Source organism: Apis florea, unplaced genomic scaffold, assembly GCF_048593485.1.
Source record: "Apis florea isolate Af1SG1 unplaced genomic scaffold, ASM4859348v1 contig_2272_pilon, whole genome shotgun sequence".
NCBI lineage: Eukaryota > Metazoa > Arthropoda > Insecta > Hymenoptera > Apidae > Apis > Apis florea.
Genome location: NW_028256549.1, coordinates 5,757,111 through 5,782,878, shown reverse-complemented (window position 1 = coordinate 5,782,878; position 25,768 = coordinate 5,757,111). Strand labels below are relative to the sequence as shown.

The 25,768-nt window shown below is 29.4% G+C and overlaps 2 protein-coding genes and 5 long non-coding RNA genes across 13 annotated transcripts in view; 2 read left to right on the top strand and 5 right to left on the bottom strand.

Moving 5' to 3' along the window:
- LOC116414802 (uncharacterized) overlaps window positions 1-3,671 on the bottom strand; it is a 121,442-nt gene extending 117,771 nt beyond the window's left edge. Inside the window, exon 1 of the mRNA XM_031918026.2 lies at window positions 2,865-3,671. Coding sequence (XP_031773886.2) covers window positions 2,865-2,927 — 63 coding nt within the window. The 5' untranslated portion in view covers window positions 2,928-3,671. The remainder of the gene's footprint in view (window positions 1-2,864) is intronic.
- On the bottom strand, window positions 1,589-25,264 carry dsd (attractin-like protein dsd). Of its 2 annotated transcripts, none has more exons than XM_012489879.3 (12): window positions 24,960-25,264; window positions 9,619-9,966; window positions 8,726-8,907; window positions 7,826-8,217; window positions 6,708-7,306; window positions 6,094-6,577; window positions 5,346-5,757; window positions 5,099-5,242; window positions 4,880-5,029; window positions 4,407-4,794; window positions 3,990-4,221; window positions 1,589-3,506 (listed from the first exon to the last, which is right to left on the bottom strand). In XM_012489879.3, exons 1-12 carry the CDS (start codon window positions 25,262-25,264, stop codon window positions 3,261-3,263), a joined length of 3,882 nt encoding a protein of 1,293 aa, XP_012345333.1. In that variant the 3' UTR covers window positions 1,589-3,260. The 2 variants fall into 2 exon arrangements, with proteins under 2 accessions (XP_012345333.1, XP_003695980.1); XM_003695932.4 differs by having other exon boundaries at window positions 3,990-4,206.
- Window positions 10,393-11,639, bottom strand: LOC147658439 (uncharacterized). Its single transcript, XR_015295256.1, has 2 exons — window positions 11,381-11,639; window positions 10,393-10,767 (listed from the first exon to the last, which is right to left on the bottom strand). It is a non-coding gene; the product is annotated as an uncharacterized LOC147658439 (long non-coding RNA).
- On the top strand, window positions 11,255-17,903 carry LOC105736211 (uncharacterized). Of its 5 annotated transcripts, none has more exons than XR_015295253.1 (6): window positions 11,255-11,698; window positions 11,846-12,158; window positions 12,803-13,122; window positions 13,872-14,063; window positions 15,277-15,697; window positions 17,235-17,903. It is a non-coding gene; the product is annotated as an uncharacterized LOC105736211 (long non-coding RNA). The 5 variants fall into 5 exon arrangements; XR_015295251.1 differs by lacking the exon at window positions 11,255-11,698 and adding an exon at window positions 14,232-14,325 and having other exon boundaries at window positions 11,948-12,103; XR_015295254.1 differs by lacking the exon at window positions 13,872-14,063 and having other exon boundaries at window positions 11,578-11,698.
- On the bottom strand, window positions 20,490-21,695 carry LOC147658438 (uncharacterized). Of its 2 annotated transcripts, none has more exons than XR_015295258.1 (3): window positions 21,413-21,695; window positions 21,058-21,253; window positions 20,490-20,983 (listed from the first exon to the last, which is right to left on the bottom strand). It is a non-coding gene; the product is annotated as an uncharacterized LOC147658438 (long non-coding RNA). The 2 variants fall into 2 exon arrangements; XR_015295257.1 differs by having other exon boundaries at window positions 21,561-21,695.
- LOC147658437 (uncharacterized) lies at window positions 21,787-23,702 on the bottom strand. The gene is made up of 4 exons (XR_015295249.1): window positions 23,475-23,702; window positions 22,363-22,474; window positions 22,157-22,223; window positions 21,787-21,999 (listed from the first exon to the last, which is right to left on the bottom strand). It is a non-coding gene; the product is annotated as an uncharacterized LOC147658437 (long non-coding RNA).
- On the top strand, window positions 23,517-25,591 carry LOC147658436 (uncharacterized). Its single transcript, XR_015295255.1, has 2 exons — window positions 23,517-23,717; window positions 25,065-25,591. It is a non-coding gene; the product is annotated as an uncharacterized LOC147658436 (long non-coding RNA).
- Window positions 25,592-25,768: the final 177 nt, after the last annotated feature.

The following is a 25,768-nucleotide window of genomic DNA, read 5'->3' as shown; positions in this document are numbered from 1 at the left end:
GTACAGAGAAAATTTTCGAGCACAGAAACATTTGCCAAGAAACTCGGTGTTAACGAGGAGCCAAGATGTTACGAAGAATAAATGATAAGATTGGAATAATAATGGGAGTTGGCACCAAATTCTGGCAAAGCTTTTTGGACACTGTCTCCTTAAGCAAAATTTCTACTTTCTAATATTACTTCATACGTGCAATGGAATTCAAGCAGCAAGGAGTTTTAACGATTAAATGGGTGGATCCTAATTGTTTTGAATTCGAAGACAAATAGATCATAGAAGTTAAATGGCAGTATCAAGACACTCGATAAATACACATGGATTAAAAAAAAAAAAGAAGAGAACAAGAATGAGAAATACTCGTCGATCTAAGCATCGTCCTTCCTTAACAATGTGTTCCAAATATATTCTATCTCATTCATTTTCTTTTTCTTATATTTTAAATACCTTTTCCTTCGAATGAACACAAAATCTAAATATAGATTTAGATACGAAAGAAAAAAGTCGATAAAATAAAAATTATTAAGCGCGATTTAAGAAGAAATCTACTCAAAAGTTGAGCAATATATCGAATATAATCCTATTTTCTTTAAATATAACGTAACATTATTTATACTTGTATATATACAATTATAAATTTTTACACAAAAAAATAATAAAAAGTTTGATTTCAAAACAAGAACTGGAGGAGAGGATACGCGCTCCTATTATTTCATTTAAAAAAAAAACAAACAAAAATAAAACAGTTGTATAAAAAAAATTAAATTATCTTTACGATAATAATATAAAATATACACTATGCTCTAAGTGAATGCAACCAGAGCATAATCAAAGAATAAGAATAAATAGTTCTTTTTCTCTTAACAAAGTGATAGAAGTGACTCTGAAGAATGGTGGGTAACTTTGTCAATTTAAATCACGTACAACCACATTGACTAGCATCTGGTTGCACCCTCACAAAAAGAGACTCCGAGTACAGTAGAGAGAATGAAAGAAACATTGATGAGTATTATATATGGTAAAACGAAATACATTGCACTTGATCCGTGCTATACAATGATTTAAAAAAAAAAATCTATATCACTTTCATCCTTTGTGACTGAAAACTTAAGCTAAAACGATACTCTTAATGTACTCGAGTCTTATACCATGCGCAGGATTGGAGGATCATCTACTCATACAGAATAAACTTGAGCATTGGAAGCTAATTGTAATAGGTAACAAAAAAATTGAATAAAATATTCTATAACAGATAATTAAATATAAAATATTATAATCAGCATTTTTCTCTTATTTCTTATCTCAGTAGTGGATTAATAAGCAGTCGGCCCTCCAATTTTGAACATTATGGTAAAATACACATTAAAAAAATTCGATTTTTACAAGAATTAAAATTAGACGACACTTATACGCGAATATTCTGTCCGTATGCTATGCAAGTGCTGGAGGTTTTTTAAGTTCTAAGAAACTGTTTTGCTACGATATAAAACGGTTTCTCCTTTTTTTCTATTTTTCATTTGTTTTATGGAACACGTGATAGTAAGAGCTGCCTCCATATTCAGAACAGGAAGTAAGAACGTGAGATCATTCTAAATTTCAGAACGGAAGCAGCTATCTTTTATTGGCCACGCAAAAATATAAGAAATTTATATATATTTGTAATATAAATGAACAACAATATAAATGAAAAAATAAACCACAGCCACATAACATATACGTTCGTTTGTCTTTTCACTTGCCCGTTTAGAGATTTTGAGGTTAGGCTTGGTACATGAAACAACCAGCACCGCCATCTTTGTAGCAAAACGAAAACCGTATCGTCGACCGAAGAATTACCGCGATTCTTTCAGTTTATTGCAACGTCCACATCCTTTTTTTTGGTTTTTTTTTGTTTTCTTTTTCTTTCTAAGTTCGTTATACATTAAAATTACATGGAACGCTACACGATAGAAATTATTATGTCGTATTTAAAAAAATCTTCAAATGAGAATAACTCATTTCTTTGATTCATATATTTCGATCGTATAGCGAACCCTCTTCTCTATGGAAATGAATAGAGACAAGTGAAAGAAATTGACTTTCATATTTTATCGTTTTTTAATAATTTTTTCAAAATTGATTGAATTGAATAAAAATTCGTATCTACACCAATGATATTTTGATATTTTTTTTCTTTAATGATGATACCAATATCAAAAAATGCTTTGGCACAATAGATATATAGAATACGAAGATTATACAAAGATGCAACATTTAAAATATCAACAATTCACCCCTATTCATTTCCTTTAATTTAGAATTAAATCTTTACCGCTTATTAGATATGAATACACAAAAAAATTATATATTCCTCACTCTGCTACCTTTCTTTCTCTTTCAAATCGAATTTATATCTGTACAGTTCGTCTGTATCGTAATTTTCATTTCGGATATACAACCATACATGTATTTACACAAGTTTACAAAACGAAGAACGAAAATTAAGTTCGAACTGCATCTGGTAAATCGAATTTTCCAATATTTCGTTTTTCAATCATCCACCAATTTTCAGCGACCTCTCGACCGAATTCGTTGAAATTCGTACAGAGAGCAGCACGTATCGACTTTATTACGCGCGAAATTCATTTTTCGAATAAAGAACAACATTCGGTTTTTTTTATAGCCCTTTTCGAAGACACTTCGATAATTGCGGAACGAACTCGATTCCGTTCGATCGCAATGACTAAACGAAAGAAATAAATCGCATAACAGATCTATATACAACACTGTACATTGTCACGTAGAAACGAAAGAAATAAAATGATAAAAAAATCTCAAGTCAGCCAAGCGTATTATCGCAACGCGAATAATTCATGTACTAATTTACTTACCAAAAATTGGTTGAAAGAAAAATGGCTGATCCCCATTTCGCATCGAAAATCCAATATGTACATTCAAATCATTTAGCTGACCCTTTGAGTATGACGGGATGCAATTCTCCTCGGAAATATGTTCTTCGGGAAGTCGAATTTGTTATTGTAGTTTCACCGATTGATTTTACGAAACGAAACGAATATTTATCACGGAACGAACGAAAACGAAAACGAAAAAAAAAAAAATTGTAATAATAATGTATTACACACTTCACTCGATCAGAGTTCGAAGAGTTTAACTGTTGAACAGTCCTGCCTATTCGCTAAGGCAAGATCACAGAAATATATCTAAGGCTCATAGTCACCCACGGCGTAGTTTATGTTTAAGGTGTCTCTACTTTCACGCCCTTATCGCTAAATGCAAGTGGAATCTGGATGTTGGCTGGCAGACTTTCGTGTTTTTGTCGGCTCTTTCGTCGTCAATTCCTGAGATGGCCTCCGCGGGCTACCCAGTGTAACTAACGCAGACGCTACGGCTAAACCGGCGCTCTGACCAGCCGGAGTGTACGGTTCACCACCAGTAGGCAGTCTGACTAGCAACGACAGGACCGCTGCTCTGTTACCACAACAGGGCTCCAATGCGATCGGACTAGGGGCATCCTGCAAAAATATTCACGAAAAAAAATCACATAACACTAAATCACGCACACACAATTTATTATTCACAAAATTCCCGACACACTCCCGACAACGCGTCCGCGTCCACCGAAGTTCACGACAAATTTGAAATGAAGAAACGAGAATCGCAAGCAATATCGAAAAATCGAAAATCGCAAGCAATATCGAAAAATCGAAAATCGCAAATAATATCGAAATCAATGGCGCTAGTGGCGCCTTTATTTAAATTTTGTCGTAATATTCATTTTTTTTTTTTTTTTTTTTTAAGAATTTCATTGGTGAGAATAGATTTTTAATAATTTTATTTTATAAATATTTATCTATAATTTATATATATATATATATATATATATATATATATATATATATATATATATATATAAATATGTTTATATTTCTTATTGACTCTATTATTGTATATTTCATATATGATTTTTTTATATAGCTAAATAATTAAATATTAACCTTTTTCTTTTTGCGGCAATTTACTAATTCGGACTCACTTCGCTCCGAGTCAGAATTATCGATGTCCCGCCTCTCGATTTCTACCAAAACTTGGCTAAACGCTCTACTGGCCATTTGTTCCATTTCTACAAATAATCTCTGCCTTCTTCTGTACATATCATATTTTTGCTTAATTTTCCAAAGAACAGCAGCCACCAACAGTAGAGCAAGGAAGCACCTAGGCATGTAATCTCTAGTTTACAAGTAAATACTGCCTGAGGCTTAGGACAACACAAAAGCGTGGGAAATTTTGAAAAAAAAAAAAATAATGAACAAAATCACAATGTTGTTGATCTTGTCAATTTATACATAACACAGATAATCAATACATTCATCTATATATTTAATTTATTTTAACATGAAGTTTCAAATACTCACGTGCAAAATGTTATAAAGAATTGCTGCAAGTTGAGTTTGGAATATTGTGAAAAAGAAATTTGAATCCACACCGGCGGTTGGAAATCGTACACATATACATAGAATGTAGTCAGTGTATTATTGTTCTCACTACCGAAACCATAACCATCTTTAATAAAACGATGTTTATACATGCTGGTCGTGCAATTTGCACCAAGAATGACTGGCATTTCCGGTGTATTTCCTCTTTTCACCGTAATGTTCATTTTAGCCAGAACGGAACACGTAATGGAAAACTCTGCATCAATATCGGGTTTTGGCGGAGAATTCTTGAAATTAATCGCTCTGTATTGACGGTCCTCTTTTTTACTTAAATTGAATGTAAATTGATAATCAATAGCCAAATCGTCTATAAAAGAATTTTAAATTGAAATCTATATCTTTGAAAATATTAAATGAATGAAACAAGAGAAATATTAAAAAAAAAAACTTACAAAAACAAGATCCTTTATTAGTAGGATCTCCATGATAAAGGCTAGACACGTCACATCGTTCACAATGATCTCCAATAATGCCTTTCGTTGTACAGAAACATTTACCCGTTTCACTGGTGCATTGCGTGCCTTGATTATTACAAAAACATGCTGAAACGAGAAAATATAATTTAAGAATCTATTCGAAAAATTATATTACGTAGGATAGAATGAATTTACGTTGACAAGTGGCTCCATTTAATGGATTTCCATAGTAACCAGGAATACATTTATCGCAGTGAGGTCCATAAGTTAAATTTCCACATGGTTGAATACATATGCTGCTATTTGAAAGACACTTGCTATGACCATTGCATTGACAAGCTAAAATTATAAATGTAAAGAGAATTAGTACATGCTTATACATATTGTGCAATCATCTTTAAACATCATAACCAATTTTATTATTTGATTATAATGCACTTACTAGGACATTTTGTAAAATACCATCGTTCGATTGAGCAAGTGTCCAAGCTTTTAGTACTTGGACCACGAGCTCCACCTGGCAAACACAATCCTTTTCCTGTCCCAGAACCGTCATCACACCATCCGCATCCAGGATCAGACCGACACGCTGCACAAGATGAATAAAACGTGCACCATTCCTTTCCCGTTTCCGTGGGATGACATTTTGAATCAACCGTTGTCCATTCACGACATTGTCCATAAGGGAAGCTTGCAGGATATGCATTTTTGTCCACACATCTTTTCTCATTTTGACACCAAATACAATCTGATTCTGTGCAATTTTTACAGGAAGTATAGTCCACGCATGGACTGCGACAAGAATCTATGGACAATCTTTGTGCTTGAATAGTTCCGTTTAAAATGGTCACTTGCTGTAAATATTTGTATATAGATTCATTTTTTATTTATTTTACATATATGTATAAGCATATATTTGAAGCATAATTGGTAACAAATATATTGGTTGCTTACTAACCTTGCAAAACAATTAAAATCTACCATCTAATAAATCACTATATATACAAAATTTTTTAATAAATATCTATGACTACGGAAAAAAGATGGAAGAGTGATTCTGGCAAACTATAACATAACAAGTATCCTTTTCATTTTATCTATGTGATTATAAATATGAATAATAAGATTTGAACTATCATCGAACTTGCTCTAATTGTAGCAAATAATAACTTTTATACTCAAATACTTACTTCTCGAGCTTTCGAATACGGCTTACACCGATCAGGTCCATTTGACCAAGACCAGATGCAGTGTGGATTACTAGAACACGCATGGCACGTATGCAACTGCAAACATTTAATGGCTGTGTGAGCATCACATTGTTCTAGATCGCTGATAGCCTTGGTCGGAGGTGCATTAGCGTTGTCTCGGCAAATCTCGTGCGAGCAACTCTTACCACACCATATGCAATTATATGATGTTTGTACGCAAGCCACACAATCCGTAAGCAGCTTGCATAATTCCTTGTGAGATGTCATCCCGCGAGGCGGAGTGTCATCCAGACATCTCATATAAATTCCGTCATGCATGTCATCGTTAAGAAGCACATGTCGAGGTATCTTCGTGATCTGTATACATCGGTTTTCTCTTTTGTCCCACACACACTTCACGCCTGTCCTTGCATTTAAACAATGATTCTGATTTGTCAAGTGCTCACAATTTCCTGGAGTGTACCTAATAAATGTAATAAATAAATTTTTATTCTTATTCTGTTAATATCTAAAAATTTCTTTATCACTACATTATTTATTTATAGTTATAATTAATAACTATATATGATAGACGTACTGTATAAATATTCTACCTTGTCATATCAGACAACATTTGTCCATCGAATCCCCCATAGATGTACATTGACTTCTCAAACACAGTCGCACTGTGTCCATACCTGGGCAGGTCGGTCATCTCTTTGGGCATAGGAAATTGATGCCAGGAATCACAAGTGACATCATATGCGATCGTATCCGCCGAATAACATCTCGTTCCATCCGAATGTTGCGTATCGTTATGCATATTACCGCCAAAGACGATCATCAAACCACCAGAAATGAACACAGCTGTGTGAAAGAAACGAGCTGATGGGGCAGCCGTAAGCAATGTCCATTGACGAAAATTTGGATCATAGGAGTACAATCGACTAGTTAAGACCTGTGTGGTCTGCGATTCTGATACGTATCCTCCATACACATAAATGAGATTTGTCAATGCATCATAAGCAGAGCTATGCCCGTAACCACCTTTTACAGGGAATCCAATTGTGTCTACGATTTGCCATTCGCGTGTGCCTAAATGATATTCTTGGATCTCGTTCAAGTAACCATATTGAGGCGAGTATCCGAATATTACCACCATTTTTTCTTTTCTTCCATGGCTTTGTACCAGGGTTGCAGAATGTCCGGCTACCTGTGTAAAATAACGCATTAAAAACACGCGCATTCAGTATGGCTTAATATATTTGAACATTAAGAAAATTATTTAATATATTGCTAGAAAAATATTATTAGAGCTAGATGCTAAGATACAAGATTTGTATTTTTATTCATTATGCATGCATTTTCTATGAGAAAAAATATTTGATTAACATCAATTGCAACATTAATCCATTAAAGATCAAGATTGCAATATTTCATAATAATATTCTGTTTTCTTAACAGTATAATTATGCAAAAAAATTCCAACAATTTATATAATATTTTTTTCTTGACTTTTTTTTTCTTTGAAGTTCTTTCATTGAAGTTTAAAAAAATTCAACTATTTATTCTTAATAGATTAAAAAGCTAAGAGGATAGAATGAAATTCTTTGAAATATTTAAATATATATTATTTTTCTGGAAAAAAGTTAAAAGCTAACTCAAAATATTATAATATATAATAAGTTTAAAAGATACAAAAATGAATTCATGAAGAAAACTATCAAATCACCTTTAGAGGACCACGCATAGTTTTGTTACTGTTGTCGTGTACGGTTACATTCTCCCAGACTTTCGCAGATACGTCAAATGCCCAGATTTCATTGGTTACCGTAGAATTAGGCAATACACCGCCATACATGAATATTTTGTCACCGAAAAGTATACACGAGTGAGCGTATCGAGGTTGAGGAACCTTGCCTTCGACGTGAGGGGTCTCCCAAACATTTCCATTGAAATCGTACACATAAATCATTTTGGCGCGATGAAAGCTTTCACCACCAACTATATATAAAGAATCTTTCCAAACGATAGAGCAATGACTAGCCGAGCCTTCAGGTGAGAAGTCAGTATAGAATACGCTCTCCCAGAATCCACGATCGCTTCTTTGGCTGCAATCAGAGCCTGAAAAAATTTAAAGTTAATAAATAATATATAATATATAATAATAATAATAAATTAATGTATAATTTTTATATAATTAAATATGTATTAAATAATATATAATTATATATAATTGTATATTGATATAATAATTTATACATATGAATTACAAATTAAATCATTTGATCTTAGAAATTAATTGGATCATTATACAATATATTAAATTTCTTTCCTTCTCTTTTTTTCAAAATTATAAATATATAAATATGCTAACATTATTACTACATTATACTAAATTATACAATTACTACATTATTGCCATTATTATTACACTCTTCCATCACGAGCTAAGCAATCTATTCATAAATCAAAAACAACTAACTAATTATATCCTTTTTCATAAGCAAAGAAAATCATAAAATTATATATAATTATCCAATTCTCTTAGAAACATTCATAAAAATATAGAACAAGATAAACCAAGTCTTTCAAAATACATTAGCTAATTCTTTTTGATAGAAAATCTCACCCTTGAAACCATGCACACAATCACAATGATGACTCTCTCGATTACATTCGCCCTGTCCATGATTATGGGAACAGTTGTTCGGGCAAACTTGAATCTCACAGGCTTCACCGGTCCACGTGGCATCACATGTACACACACCATCAATGCAAACCCCGTGTCCAGAACAGTCGATGTGCGAATACCTGTGAATACCGAAAAATATGTACAAGAAGAAAATAGACTACACAAATCTTTTTAAAAAGTCAAGCTTTCGCATAGTGATTCTAAACGCCATGCTCTTATCGTATTTATACATAAAGATAGATTTGCCTGTTTGGATTTAGACAAATATCGTTGCAAAAAAAATAATCAATGCAAGAGAAACAAATGAAGAATTATTTTAGATAATTATTTTTTATTTAGCAATATACATCTAAAGTATAGTTGATCTCCAATTAAAAAAATCTTATTGCCGTTTATTATTATTATTTAATATAAAGGGATTTCTTTTGCGTTTTAGGAAATATGAAATAAAAATAGTTTTATAAAACTAAATGTGAAGATGTTCCATATTGAAAATTTATATATAAATTTCAAATAATTGTTAAAAAAAGAATTTTTCTTTCTTTCTAAAATTATCAAATTAATAATTAATAATAATTATATAAAAATATTTTTTTTCAATTAATGCTTTTTTTAATTTTAAGCAATAATTTTGTAAACAATTTTTTAATTCCAATAAGCTCATTATAAAAGAAATTAATCTTCTATGATGAATAAACAAATATTCTAGATAAATTTTTAAAATAAATTTAAGATTTTTCTCCAAAATATATATATATATAATTTCTAAATAAATAAAAGAAAAGAATCCAAAGAATAAGAAAAATTTTGAACAAACAATGAAAATTCACCTGCTGGGACAGGCATTGATCTTATAGCTAATATTGAAACCGCTCATGTTATAAGCGACATCCGAGTAGAAGTGAAGGAGCGCGCTTCCGGAACGGGCGATCACTTCCGGAACGCGACGTATGTGGTAGCCATCTTTGTGCATCAATCCAGAGAAGACGGCGAGCAACGGCGCTTCGACACTGTCACCGTCGTAAATGTACATATGATCCCAACCGCATTCCGTTGCGAATTGCTCCACGTGCATCCGTATAGTGGAGTTTGGACTGCTCTCGATTAGCCAAGAACACTTTACGTCCGCCGTGTAATTCCCGATACCGTCGTGGATGTTTCCTGTCGGCTCCGTCAATCTGTAAACGATAACGAAATCCTTCCATCAATTCTATAGTTGTTCGACATGAAAACATGATAGATTATTACCGATATCAATGATAAAGGGAAGCATAGAGTTGATAAAATGTACCACGATAAATTCAAATCTTTGATCAATATTATACAGATATTTATGCAAATTCATATTTGTGATAATGAATAAAAGTTTAAACACTCCCAAAATGTCGCTAATAATCTAACAGTTGAATTCGTTGATGTTAAATTCATGTAATTTAAACATTTTTAATTAAAAATTGTATAATGATAAATAAAAAAAATTGAATATAATGGAATAATAAAATGAAATAAAAATTTTTATTTAATAAATTATTTTGGTGTATGAATAATATATATTATCTATATTTTATATTAAATATAAATTTTTTTATTAACAAATACTATAGTGAATATTTAACATTATATATTTATGCATATTATATGCATTTTTTACTATTTATTTTACATAATAAATATAATACTTTGTGAATATTTTACATATATTTGCATATTATATATTCTGTATATTTTTGCATATTAAAATTTTCCATAAATGCATGAATATCTATAGTTTATTAATGATATGAAAAATATATAGATACTTATATGATAATTTTAGTTAAGTTAATTTTTAAATTTTTGAATTGAAGAATTTTCTCCAGTACTTTCCTGATTTTTCTGTGCTGTTGTTATTTTCTCTGTGATCCATTTTCTTGTTTATGCATAGCTTTTTCTTTTTTCTCTTTTCTTTTTTTTTTTTAGATTTAAAGAACTCAGAATTTCTGTGAAAAAAATTTTTCCTTTTATATAATTTAATAATTTAAATATTATATATTTAAATACTATATATTTAATTACTTAATTTTTAAATATTATCTCTCAAGGATTTGATACGATATTTTAAAATTCTTAAATAAGTGAGTTTTTAAGAACTATTTATTTATTTTTAAAATTATTTTTGTATTTTATTTGTTATACACATTATTTAAATTATAAAGATTTCATTTTAAATATATTAATTTCTGTATAATCTTCTATACAAAATTAATTTTCAATAATTTAATAATAATTATTAACAATTCAAAAAAAAATATATTATATAAATAGTTATGTAAATGATATTTACAATGATATTTTGCTACAGTTTCCAAAAAACATTAACCTCAAGAAAATAATGTCTTAGGATTATTGTACTTTCAAGAAGTTTTATTGGTTACTCCAACATCTGTCTTAAAGTTTCAAACTAGGTCGGTTCCATAGGTAACGAGTGACTTTATAAAGCGAACTAATATCGTTTCAATCCTTTGAAACGAAACAAAAGTCGACATAATAAACATTTACGAATACGTTTATAAAGTGCTTGATTAGTGAAAGTCAACTTAAAATTATCTTTACCTGATTAATTCTCTAACGACAAAAAATTTTATCTGTGAATTTATCATTGATAAAAAATTTAATCAATAAATAAAACAGTAAAAAAGTTTTCAGAAAAGTTTTATTATAATCTTTAAATAGATGTAGAAATTATTTTAAAAAAATAATCATTCTTTTCGACTTTAAAAATTTATAAAATTGTGAGAAAGGTTTATAACCTATAATTTACTCAACTCATCAATTCTTTAATATTATTAGTTAGTAAATTATCACGCAAGATGGCACCAGTAACCTAATATTCATGATATATATTGCATTACCCCATGAGATTAAATAATTGTAAGTTTTTTAACATGATTTATCTATTTAAATCGATTGTTCATTAAAATTCATTGAGATTTAACATTTAATTGATAACATTTAATTTAATAACATGCCTGGAAATTACAACTTTCGATTAATTCTGTAATTTTAAACTCTCGATAGTTCTAAAATCGATTATCTAAACGATTTTCATGAAACAAGATAACTGTGAAACATAATCGATCTATTATTGTTGAAACAATTTTGAAATGAGATAAATACGTTTCGTCTAAGTCTTACATTTGCACAATTGATTTCGATATTTTTTGAGACCAAGAATGATGACTACACAGATGATCCACAGTCATGATAATGATAACATTGAAATATGGAGACGAAACAAAGCGATGTGAAATCGAATGTGATATATGGACGACCGAGGTCACGAGAAGAGAATTATACACGATTAAAAGATTAAATCGATGAAGGATTAAGTGTGATTACAGTTGAACAATTGATACTTTTTATGTCCTTTATTGATTAGAGATTATGATATTGTGATAATGTGGAAAATTAAAAAAATTTTAATCTCATATATTGGAATATGAATCAGAATTTTGTGATACGAGTGAAATTGATTCTTTTTTTTTTTTTTTTTTTTTTTTGAGATTAGAAGAAACTCGCATTAATATATTTTCTTATCTTTTAAATTATGAGATTTTACAAATTATAAGATTTAATATAAATAAAATTTTACAAGTGTACAAAAACATGTTTATAACCTATAACTTGTAATTTTTTAACTTACTAATATTATTAATTAATAGATTGGATAAAAGGAAAATTCTCTCTTTTTATTTTTTATTTCTTTGTTTCAAAGAATAATAGAGTTTTCTTTTATTTTATTCTTTATTTAAAAAAATTATCTTTTATTATATGAAAAGAGATTATATATTTTTATTTAATTATTCAATCTGATTTCATTAGTGTTTCAAAAATTTATGATAAAAAAAAATATACTAAATTCACAATCTTATAATTTCATTTAATTAAAAATAAATAAAATATAATTTTTATAAAATTAAGAAAAATTTAGAAAAATTTGACCAAAAAATTTTTAGCTTTCCTCATTGTTTTTAGCCCAACACAACTTGTCCCATACTAATGAGTGTCTTAAAGATACCGGAAGTCAAGAACTAGAAAAGGAACCTGCGAGAAGTTTTAACGAGGTAAACATGCAAACACCCCAGGTGACGAATTCATTTCTACACCTACATGAACAAGGGATATTGAAAAAAGATGGATTATACTAAAGATCTACACTTGAAGAATAATAATTTCAAAGAATAAATCGTGACCATGATAGACTTCCTGCTTCCTGTTTCGATTCATTCTTTATGAATATATCACGTCGTTCGATTCATTAAAACCCTGAGTGTGAATCGAAGGATATTTTGAAAGTAAGCGTGAAATATTTGTAACAAATAATTCGTTTATTGAATATTAATATAATATTTAATAACCATAACCATTTATATGGTTTCAAATATTTTATTTAATTTAATTCTCAATTTTATCGAATTTCTCCAAGATAATCTTCAATATTCAAATTAATTGTTATTTTATTTTGAAAGTTTTAACAAAAAGAAAAAAATTACTTAAAGAGTAAGTAATATTAAAAATTAATATTTCTTTCTTATAATATGATAATAACAATTTTTATTTTTAAAATTAAAATAATAAATTGTATCTCAAGTTTTTATTTTTATTACAAATAAAATATTTAATCATAAAGCATCTAAAATAAAATGATAAAGTAAAATAATATATAAAATTAGAATAAAGCAGCATCTATTAAAACACATTTCTCGGCTATGATTATGCATGATGCTTTGTAATGTCGTCGACATTGGAAAAAGAGAATTATTGACGTCGTGAAAAACATACGACTTTATCCGTAAAAGTGCGTTGAAATTGATACTGGAAACGCATTTATGTGAACGATCCCGTCCTGAAAACGGATGCGCATTGTCATCAATGACATTCGACGAATAACAATAATGACTTCCACAACGCAGAAACAGGATTAAAAAAGAGAAAAGAGGAGATAGAAAAGAAAAAAATATGAAATGTGTCAGAATCGATGCGTAACAAGCATACATTTTGCTTTACATAAATTCTTATCAGTGAATGGTAACACGTGTTACAGGCAAGATACTAGGATTATTTTTGCATAAAGAACTATTGGAAATCGGATCGAAAATGAAAATGGAGGATCTTGGTTGAAGATGAATCTTTGATTAAAAGAAAAAATATATTCAAATAAAAATTTGAAATATTCAAAAAACTAAGAAGGAATATGAAAAATTCATTTTTATTTTTGGTACTTTTATATTTGTTGGTAAGTAAAAGAGATCAATTTTAATGTGATATTGGTTGAAAGAGAAAATAATTAATTATGTCTAGAAATATAAAGCTTATGAAATAAATTAATAAATTTTACGAAGATTTACAAAACCAATAAAATTATTCAACCGATTTTCATTTTATTGCGAGAAATATTTTTTAGTCCACACATTTATCACTGAAGAAAATGTCATGAGTTAAAAATCGACACTTCATGCGAAAGAGCATCGTTTTATCATTCCATCAGTCTTCAAAAGGTTAATACCCAATATTGCATTAATTCTATTATTTCTGCTAATTTTTTACGTATCAATTTAAATTATTGAATTTTGCTTTCAGTTACTGATAAATTAGTTTCTTTCAATAATGATTTCTTTTTGTATCTTTGATTTGTATAATATATTTATATATTATTTTACTTTATTTTTAATGATGAAAGTAAAATGATAACTATTTCGAAACTATTATTGTTTTATTTATAGTCATGATTTATAATGATAATTTTATTTGACTTTTTAAATTGTCGCTTAAGATTTATATTTACAATTATTTATGAATGTTTTAGTATTTAGACAGAATATATCTATCTGATATTACAAATGATTTAATAATATTATCGATTTATATAATAATAGTATATTAAAATATTTTTGCAAATAAGTATTTAACAATCTGTTCGCAACGCAATCTTCAGGAAGCATTGTTCGCTTCGTCGACAGCAATTAATTCGTCTCGCGTTAATTGCGCAACGATTTCTCACAGATGCGATTATCCGCCTACGCGGTTAATAATCATTCTAAAATTCATTTATAAAATTAAAAAAATTTTATAAAAAATTTTTGAAATTTTTATAATTCTTAGATTTATATTTTTTACTTGAATTTTTCATAATTTAACCAGGAAATTTCATGCTTCGATAAAAAATTTTGGAATGAAATTTTGATTTCGATTTTTTTTATGCTTAATCATTCGATTTTTCCGTAAAATAATTCGCAAACATGAGATGAAATTCAAATTTATTTTAAACTTCAATTTATACAAACATATATATATATATATACATATTCATAATATTTTCATTATAATATACAATTTAAAAAATGAATTCTAGAAATATGACTAATCAAATATTATTATGAATATTATAACTTTTAATATTTTATAAATTTTTCACATAAAAAATTTATATATTTTTTTAAATTTTCCAGATTTCCTTCCCAACAATTAGACAAAATGTGAAAAAAGAAATTCTCATGCAAAAAAAAATTTCACGCGATAAGATACACGAGTCGCATAATTTGCGACAATTAATTCTATACGACGACAAGATTCGTCGTATATATCTGCTTCCGTGGTTTGTGTATGTTTCTCATTAGCACGAAATAATATTCTTTCAATAACGAGAAGGCGCCGGATGAGTCACGAAGAGGTTCGACGACCGACGCGCCACAGTACGGCGTAGCTCGGCCTTTATGCGAAGCCAAACGATGGAGGAAGCAAAGGACTCTATGGCTATTAAAAGAAACGTGGTAAATTAGAATAAGGGAATGTCGACGAGGGATGCAACGACACAATGGAGAATTTACGACCTGGACGTTTTGCTATTTTCCTCCTTCGTGGGATATACAAGTAAGAAACCTCCTCTTTTCTCGTTCGACACATTGTTTACCAATTGAGGAAATCAACCAATGTTACTACCGTTTCTTGACTTTAATCATCAATCCAGATAATTCCAACGGTATTGCAATCTCCAAAGGAAAACGAAGAAAAGGGACAAGTTTTTCTTTTGTTTGACTTGTATTTAATTGGCTTAATGCGTTGTTTAAGGTATCAGGATGCTGAGTCTATAGTGTTCTCTTTTTTAAGTTAGTAAATATGGTAAGTTATAAATAGTTATGTGTATTTGAAAATTCAGCAAGATGTTTGGATAATTTAAATAATTAGAATGATAGTATAGATTGAATATAAAATATGAATCATTGAAATAAAGAACTAGAAAATAAAATATTGTAAATCAATATATTAATTTTAAGAACTAATATATTGGAAAGTACGTCTTATCAAGATTCTTGTGTCAAAATAAATGAATCTAATATTTGCATATATCATATTTGTGGCTTAAGAAAAAAATTTTTAAATTTTCCGTATCAGATTGAATTTTAGGCTAAGAAATATTATGTTTATTTTATTTTAACATAATTATTATTTTTTTTAGAAACATTGAATTATATTATTAGTTAATTAAATTTGTAAATTTAATTAATAGTAAAAGATTTTTGCAATTATTTAGTATATTGGGAATTTTATTATTATTTTAACAATTACAACAAATTACAATGTTTTTTCTATATAAGCAAATGAAATTTAAATTTCAAATTAATGATTTTTTTTTCAATTTTTCTAATTATCAATCAAACGAGAATAACACTGATTTCTCACTAAACCGGAAATCAGTTGAATATCAAGTTATCATATGACATAAAGAATTCATTGTAACAATATTACTTAATATTAAAAACATCAGCATTCTGCGATCAGTCATATTTTTAAATATTTTATAATCTTGCCATTAATCATTTAACACTTTTTCTATTTCATCTTTTAATCTTTTGCGTCGTTCATTTTAAAAATTATACATATAAATGATAAAATAATTTTATAAGGAAGTCATTCAAGAAAAATGATTTAATTTATTATAATTAAATGCGTCTACAGTAGTAGATATTAAAATATTTATAATTCAACTTGAGCAAAGTTTTATTAGAAAAAAAATTTTTATCATTTCTAATGTTGCCATTATTAATAGATCCAATTGCTAAGTCATTACATTAATATCTTTTAATAATTATCCAATTTTTTCCTATTTTCGATTAAATATAATAAATGTCTTAATTCTTCTGCGATCCTATGTCCATGATTTTATTTTTATTAAAAAAAAAAAAAAAAAAATTGAATTTTTCAATATAAATGCAAATCTGTCGCAATACACTACTATGAATAAATCATTCACACATTATCGATATTGAACTTATCTTTGAAAAGGTTAGAATATTCTACTATTCGAAATCGAATAGTGTTAATAATAAAAGGCGAAAGTTCGTTCACCTCGCAACTCGTAAATTGAAGAATAATTTCCAATGTCCACGAAATTCCATGCTCGTTGCAGGGCCAATGCAATTTACTGAACTGGCAGAGGACTAAGAAGCGCGGGAAGAATTCGTAATGAAAGATGCGCGCGCAACATTCTTCGTAAAGGAGTGTAAAAACAAATTTCAACGTCAACTCATGGCACGATGGAAATTAAGAGAAGAAAACGGGCAAAGAAGAGAAAACGGGTAAAGGAACAACGATGGATATTTACGATGGAGCATTGGCGCGAACCATAAAGGGAACCACTCGAAAGAAGAAGAAGAAGAAGAAGAAGAAGACGAAGGAGAACATCTGAAGAGTGCTTGAGATTTACGAGAAAATAGAGCGTGATTCTGGAACTACGGTTGGTTGGATTTTTATGAGACTTACGGTACTAAGGAGAAGTGTAATGCTATGCGATGAAACTTTGTTCTTGAACCTTTTTTCTCTCTCTCTTTTTTCTCTGATTATTTTTTTTATTTTATTTTATTTTAAACTAATATAATTACGCAGTTGGAATAGTAAATTAAGTATACAAACATCAGGAATGAAGATTTGTATAATTTAATAATTCAATCCTCGAAGATTTCTGTTAAGGTTAATGAAAATGGGTAATAAGTACTAGAATTGAATTTTATTTTTATGATATGGTTCTGTTTTTTTTAAATAAAAATAATTGCAATAAATATTTCAACAAATATTATAATTTAGAAAAATTTTTTAATAACTAACTATGTTATTAACATGGAAAAATGACTATGTTAATAAGTATGTTAATTAGATAAACAAACAACCTCATAATTTAAAGAAATGAAGGAAGAGACCACTTGTGCATGCATAGAATTTTGTTTTCCTTCGTTTTACTAATCTTCCATTTAAATTACACCATTTAATTTAACTTGCACAATTTCTGCAGCAAAATACCAAAGCATCTACCTAGCATCTAAACAGACATCTAGATAAACCAAAAATTGATAAGCCAACAAATACGCTTCAATATAAATTAATATTCTTCTCGGTCAATTTAATTTACAATCTTATCATAAAATAAGGTCTTTTTGCTGTCCTAGGGAAATCACGACATTGATCCAATTAAGCAACTCTTATACGAAAGAAAATTGGTAAAATACGAATTAATCAACATTAAATCAAACAATGTCGTAAACGTAAAATTTCCACGTGTTTATATTTTTATACGAACTGTTTATTTCTAGATAACTATATAATTGGCTATTAAATTTGTAATCGATCGTAATAAAAAAACGTGGCGAATTTAATTACCATTCCATGTTATTCATATAAGTCTGCTATTCATGTAGATATTGTCTTCAAAGATATGGTTATTTCTTCCGATGATAGAACCCTTCTCTATTTTACTTTCGATGTTAAAATTACAATTAATATTAGAACACTCGTTTATTTTAATAACTAAATATTATTTATTTGAATCGCGATAGCTGGTTAATTTATCACTGAACAAATAATTCATATTTATTTTCGTGGCTCTCGACGATTATATTAACTTCATTCAGTACTTCTCAGTATTTGCATAGTAGCTCGAATCGATAAACGGTTGGACTTCGATTTTGTTTATTATAATTTTGTTTATTTTATTTAATAATTCAATATTTATTTATTCAATATTTAGATTATCTGATTTTAAAATATGGAATGGTTTTCTTATGGTCTGAGTATATTATTCTCCTAAAGTATCTCATACTAACAACTTCATTATTTAATTTCTATTATTATTTCAAACAATAATCAAACACTTGATAAATTTAAAATAATGTTTTGGAATTTATTTGCAAAAATTTTTATTTCAAATAAAAACTGCCTAATCATAGTATCTACGTAATCACAATTCACAAATAATATTCTATTCAACGTAACATTCGTAAAACGATTTGCATCGAAATAAAGATCACTAATAATAAAAGATCCAATACATAAAATCTTAATCTGATATTCAAAATGAAAAGAGAAAATCGAATGATCGATCGCAAAAAATCGGTTTTAATCCAACTTCTTCACGATTCTCTTTTCATATCATCGTTGTTCCAATAGGTATTATATAAAGTTTTATCCTTCATAATTCAATGATAGGATAGAACGGATAAAAGCTAGCGGGAAACCGGCACAGTGCCACTGATTGCACCTCCGCTTCTCGAAAGGTTTGGACGTGGAAGACGTAGAAGTTCGCCAATTTTCATTCTGAGGAAAATTTGTACGCCATTTTCTAGATCGACGCCGTGCAACTGGAACGTAGTCGAAATTCTTACCGGTTGTCCTGCCGGTTTTTGTCCACGCGCCGCCAGGTAGCTTCATTTCAACGAGATGAACGGATGACCCTGCGGCGAGAGCCGTTTAAAATTCGATGGATTGAGATTGGGATCAAAGCGGATGGGACTTTCAATCAGACGTCAGATTAATAATAAAGTATATATATTAAGAATATCGAATAATGGATATTTTTAATACGATTTGAAATTATAAATTTCGTAAATTTTTGAAAATTGAATATTGATTAAGTTATAGAGGAAATTAAATAAATGATATTTTTTTTTTTAATTCAATGTAATATGTATAAATTATAAAAGGAATTGATGTTTGAATTAATTATTCATATTTATAGATAAATTCTGAGAAATAATTCTAAAACGTTAAAATGTGAATTGTGAAACATTGAATATTAAATTAGATATCTGGTATTATATTGAATAGAATGTTAGATCATATCAATGTATATGTCATATAATAAACGTTGACTTGAATATTTGATATTCAACCGGATTAAACGTATGCACGAATGCAGAGGACGAAGAGACGAAGGAGGAGGAGTTTATGGACCGGGTGGCATTTAGAACGCTTTCCAATTTCCCTAGACTATTACTTGGCCTCTGGAACATACACCGGTATCTACTTTGTGCTTTTGGATTGAACTAGGAGAAGTTTGAAACGGCTACAGGATCATGAGAAAATTTCTAATACGTCGAATCGTTTTTCTAATGTACCGAGAAACTTCATGGCCTGTTTGTCGAAGTAATTTTGAAAACACAATGCCACCCACTGGTATTGTTTCATTTAACATGCGTGCAAGTAATAAGTTTCGCGTTTGCACAGCACAAGAAAAAACTCACGTGTCAATTTTCTATATCGTTCCCTATTATATAAATTCAAGTTTTTGTGAACAGACATACGCAACACTATGTTGCGTGATTTAGTTTTCGTTGCGCAACATTTAATAATCTTATTCGAAATAAAATAATTATCAATGCAATTGGAAACATTCAAAGTGCAATAATCACTTTTATTCCTCATAACCTCATGTTCAACGATTCAATTATCAAAGTCCATCGACCATATAATCAGAATATTATTAAAAACAGTATTTCAAGAGATTCGAAATAAATCAATAAGGATAAAATAATCACTAAGATATTGAGAAAAAAGAAAAAAAAAATATGTTGAATAACAAAATTTAAATAAAGTAAAATTACTTTTCATAAAAAAAAAAAATAATTTCTAATTTTAAATTCTTCCATTTACAAATTTAATTTCATAAATTTACGTAAATTTTAGATTCCTCTTTGAGTAGTACTTAAATCTAGATATAATTTATAAGATGCCAGATTATTTATGGTTTCTAAATGAGAGAATCCAATTATTGTGGTCAACGATTATCGAGCAGAACATTGTTTTATCATAATCGTACTAATCTTCCTATACTGTGTATTAATTACTGTTGATAACGTTTACCATCAGCCACAACAGTCCGTTTGTACTCTGCAATTTGATATCATTCATTTCACCAACTGAATCGATAACCAATGAATGCATAAGATTGTACTACAACATACCTTATTACGAGATTAATTACATCCATTCGGTGTTAATTCCAACCGAATTGGATCTCTTAATATTTTGAATTAATGAACATTCACGAGAGATTCGACTTTTATTTATAGGAATTTAATTATTAAAGTTTGTAAGAGAATCCAGAAATGTTCTTATATCGTTCGATATTTCATCATTTTTAATTCCCTTTTATTATTTCTACAAAATAATAAATGTGAGAAATTATATTATATCATGGATTATTAAAGTAAGTGGTAATTGCAAACATCAGATAGTGTAGCTCGATATATTTCTTAATATATATTTCTTTTTTTGTCATGGTACTCTAAATTTTATACAATTTAGGTTCATAATTACCATAGAGAATTATACTTTAACGAAAACTGTTTCGATCAAGAAAAAGAAAGAAAATGAAAAACAACATTCGATATCAATCTAATAATCCATTAAATTTTTTTTTTTTTGATTGATCGATTAATGTTTATGACTAAAAAAAATTGATTACCAAAAATCATGATTGATTTAATCAAATGATGAATCATCAATCATTCGTAAAAATATTAATCGTCAAATATTAATCAATTTTTTATCGAAATTTAATTAAAATAAAATATCTAATATCTTATTCAGATATTAATTCCTGAAAAAGAAGTTTAATAATTAATCAAAATATCAATTGTATAATTAATTTAATTATAATTACATATAGATTAAATAAAAATTCAATTCAATTATGATTAATAATTATATATTTCAATCATAATCTCTAATATTTATTTTCATTAAATATTGCTCAATTCTGATTTGAATTTTCAAGCAGTTATGAAATACACTTTTAAGTTTGATTACACGTGACTCACTGATTCCAAAATAGAAATGGAAATCGATTTTAACAATCAATTTTTCAAGCGTTCAATTTTTCACGATTATTAAACCATATATTTCTGCAAAAAATATTAATTGATATTAATAAAAACATTAACAAATATTAGATAACAATTTTATTAGGCAACAATATAAAGACTGAAGACAAAATTAAAAAGGAAATTATAAATTTAATTTACAATGTTTATGAATTATCAGATATTATACGTGGATTACCTGGATTATTAAGTAATCATAGAAGAAAAAAGAATTTTCCAACGAATTTTCAATGAAAACGAAATTTCTGCGAACCGTAAAATTTATCGTCTGTTTATGCTTGCGTTTTGATATTATCTATATATTATATATGTATAATATTACACGATATTGTACCGAAATCGTTTCTCCATTGTTAGGAAACGGCGAGGAACTTTGTTTCTCACCTCGGCCCTTCGAGACCGCCTTTTCTTCCCTTGTTTCCGCTTGAAGAATTTCCCATGTCGGCTCGTTTACCGCCGTTGTTTCGCGTTGTTGTAACGTGTGTACTCGGGCTACCTGAAATGTTCTATATTCGTTCTATCTTCACGAGATAATACTTCGATTAGAGCGAATCGAAGTTTAGTTGCATTAACATATTGTTTCTTAGCCTCCTTCCAAACAATACATTCTATAATTAACTATAATAATCAATCTTCCCAATCAGTAAGAAATACTTGATCATTTCCTTTCAAAAATCAATATTATAATCATTGATAAAATATTGAAATTTAAGTTAAAAATTTTAAAATTGAAATTGAAAATTTTTTTATAAATAAGCGATCTTGCAAAAAGTTATTTTGCAAGTAAAAAAAACTTATAATAAAAAAGGAGAAATTAATATTAACTAATTGACACTGATAAAAGTGAAACAAATCTTGCCTGAATGAAATATTTTTGTTATTTTATATTTGATAATGTAAAAACCTAAAAAATATAATTTTTAGAATTCCATTTAATAAAATTAAAACTTAGGAATTTTTTGATTAACAATAAATTAATTAAGAGAAATCATCACGGTGTGAACTATATTGATCGTTTAACAAACTGTTTAATAAGTGTTTAGCCGTTCGCACAAGTATGAACTGCTGTCAAAACAAAAGCACGCATGTCCCTTATAATTAGCGCGCGCAATTCAAATTAGAACGAGTTACAATAGAGAGGAAATTGACTAATTTACGAACCAACATAGTCGCGTTATTGTTCATTGATTATTATACGAATTGTGTTTATATTTTAGATGAGCAACGTTATAAGAAATATTTTAACACGTTTAAAAAAAAAGATTGATTTTTCCAATACTGTGCTTTGTTACATACATATATGTAACAAGAAATACTTGACGTGCAATAAATTTGAAACGATAAATTCTTCAAGACATTGCAAATATGTGTTATGATCACATTTACAGAGAATAAGCACGATAATAGACCATTTTATGTGATATATCGTCAAGCATTTTCATCTCGTTAGTCCATGACAAGCATAGAGTAATGAATAAATAGATGCAACGATGTACCAAGCATGCACGGTTGTTTTCGTGGTTAAGAACGCCCCCTTTCTTTTCACTGTTTTGTTTCGTGTCTGTAGAAGTTCACGTTTACGTAGCCCCGGAGGCGCGGTTATTTCCAACGCCAATTATTCACGAGTACGATGAAATTTTGAAACGGCATCCTTTTGAATCCAGGTTAAGTCCGATCAATCTGCGTCGTTAAAACATCGCTACGAAGTGATCAGATATCCGACTTCAAACTTTCCACAAGTATACATCAATGTTATAATGTTTATATATATATGTATATATATGTTATGCGTTTATGAAAGCACGCGAGTGTAACATATAGTATTCATTTGTGAAACATAATCATGCATGCGTAGGCGAATCTTTAGAAATCAATGTTTAGCGAAATTGTTAATCAATTATTCGACCAATATCGATGAGACTTTGGAAAGCAACATTATCATTCTTTTATTTTACTTATTATGAATGTTAATTACCAATCAACTTATGTATCTAATATGACATCATGATGAAAATTCTTAATGCATGTAAAATAATACATAAAAAAACGAAGGAATTACTAATCAAGATAATATTTGTAATGCATTTCATAAAAACTTAATCGTCATTCAAATCTTAGCGACTGTTACTAACTTTTTATTATATATCTCGACACAATGAATCAAAATACAAAACGCGACAAAGAGAGAGTTCCGTAGCGACATTCGCATTAGATTTCACCGCAATTGCTCAACATCAGGGATGCCGAGTGTACTCGAGTGCTTACGTGCAATTCTAGAATAAATATTGCACAAGCATTCTAGAATGCAGAATTTGATGTTTTGGATGAACATTCCGTCGTTGTTAACAAGAAGGGAGATTATTACGTTAAGCGCGCGTGAAAAAGCAAACCAGCCTTGACAGTGGCGGAAACCGTAATTTCCCTGCCAAGTTTAAAGCCATAGCAATCGATCGATATAAAATCTAATCTCCGGAAAATTAAATCGCGAAATGCATCGATCTAAAGTTAACCTGACTAATTTCCGCGGTCAGTGTTATCTTTAGATTTACCAATGTCCTGATTATTTGGCTCTTCATTGTCAACCAGAGCCGCAGACAATGACCGAACACTCCCCGTTCCCCTTCTTACGAAAGGCCATGAGACGCGCATACAGTAATTAAATTCAAGGAAGGCGCGCGTACGCACGTTCTCTCCAGTTTATTTACATGTCTCCTCGAAAAAAAGATTTGAAGAAAGACAATCAATTTGCTAAGAAATAAAGTCGACCTAAAAAACCATCAATACCGTTGCACGTTCGACAAAATGTACAGTTAGCCTATTTGTGTCTTCAGCCGTATAATTTTATGGATATTATTCTATCGATTCTTTGTAAAAAAAACATACATTTACATTATAATTAATATAATAAGAAATTGCTATCGAAAATAAATGAGATTCGAATATTATAAGAAAGATGTGCTTGCGCATTCTATCTTACTCACTTGACTTTTCCGCCGCAAAATTGACACGCCGAACCCTGCCAACCCTCGTGGCATACGCAAGTGCCATTGACACAGTCTCCGTTGACGCAACTGTCCGTGTCGCAGGTCGTATCCGTCGTCAGCGACGATGAGGAGGAGGAGGCGGCCGCGGTTACGTGCACCACCCAACAAATCAGCGCCGCCCACAGTATTGGCCACGGCACCGCAATTACACCGCACTGATCTCGTACCACCTCACGGCACTGCCCTTTTCGACGATACTTCGATTTATATAGGAACAAAAACATCTGCACGACTTCTGCCATTTTGATAGGCTTCCATGTCAGAGACAATGGCCGACGGCGACGCACCGGACGAAATACATATGGGCACCTTCTCGCTCGCGTTTCGATGCAACTCGCTGCGCGCTGCCGAACTTGAGAGTGCGGTCGCCACCGCGCGGCTCTCACGGTGTCGCAACCACGAACTACAGTACTAATCAGACTTTTAAATAGATAGCACACTCTAAAGATGTTTTTGGTACTATTAGTTTCAACAGTTACTGGCAGATGTCGCTTACAATGTGCATATGATTGGGGAATTCTGTCTGTGTAATTTAAACTTCTTTAGGAATATAATTTTTAAAAATTAAATATCATATATCAATATTATTTATAAATCACCTATTGTTTTGATAAAAATAGATGATTTTATTATAATGTATTTATTATAATGGAATTGTTATTTAAGATATGATTTTTTTCATGAAATTTTATCGATAAGAAAGTAAGAAATTTATTTAGTTCTCAAAATTTTTTATCGATGTCAGA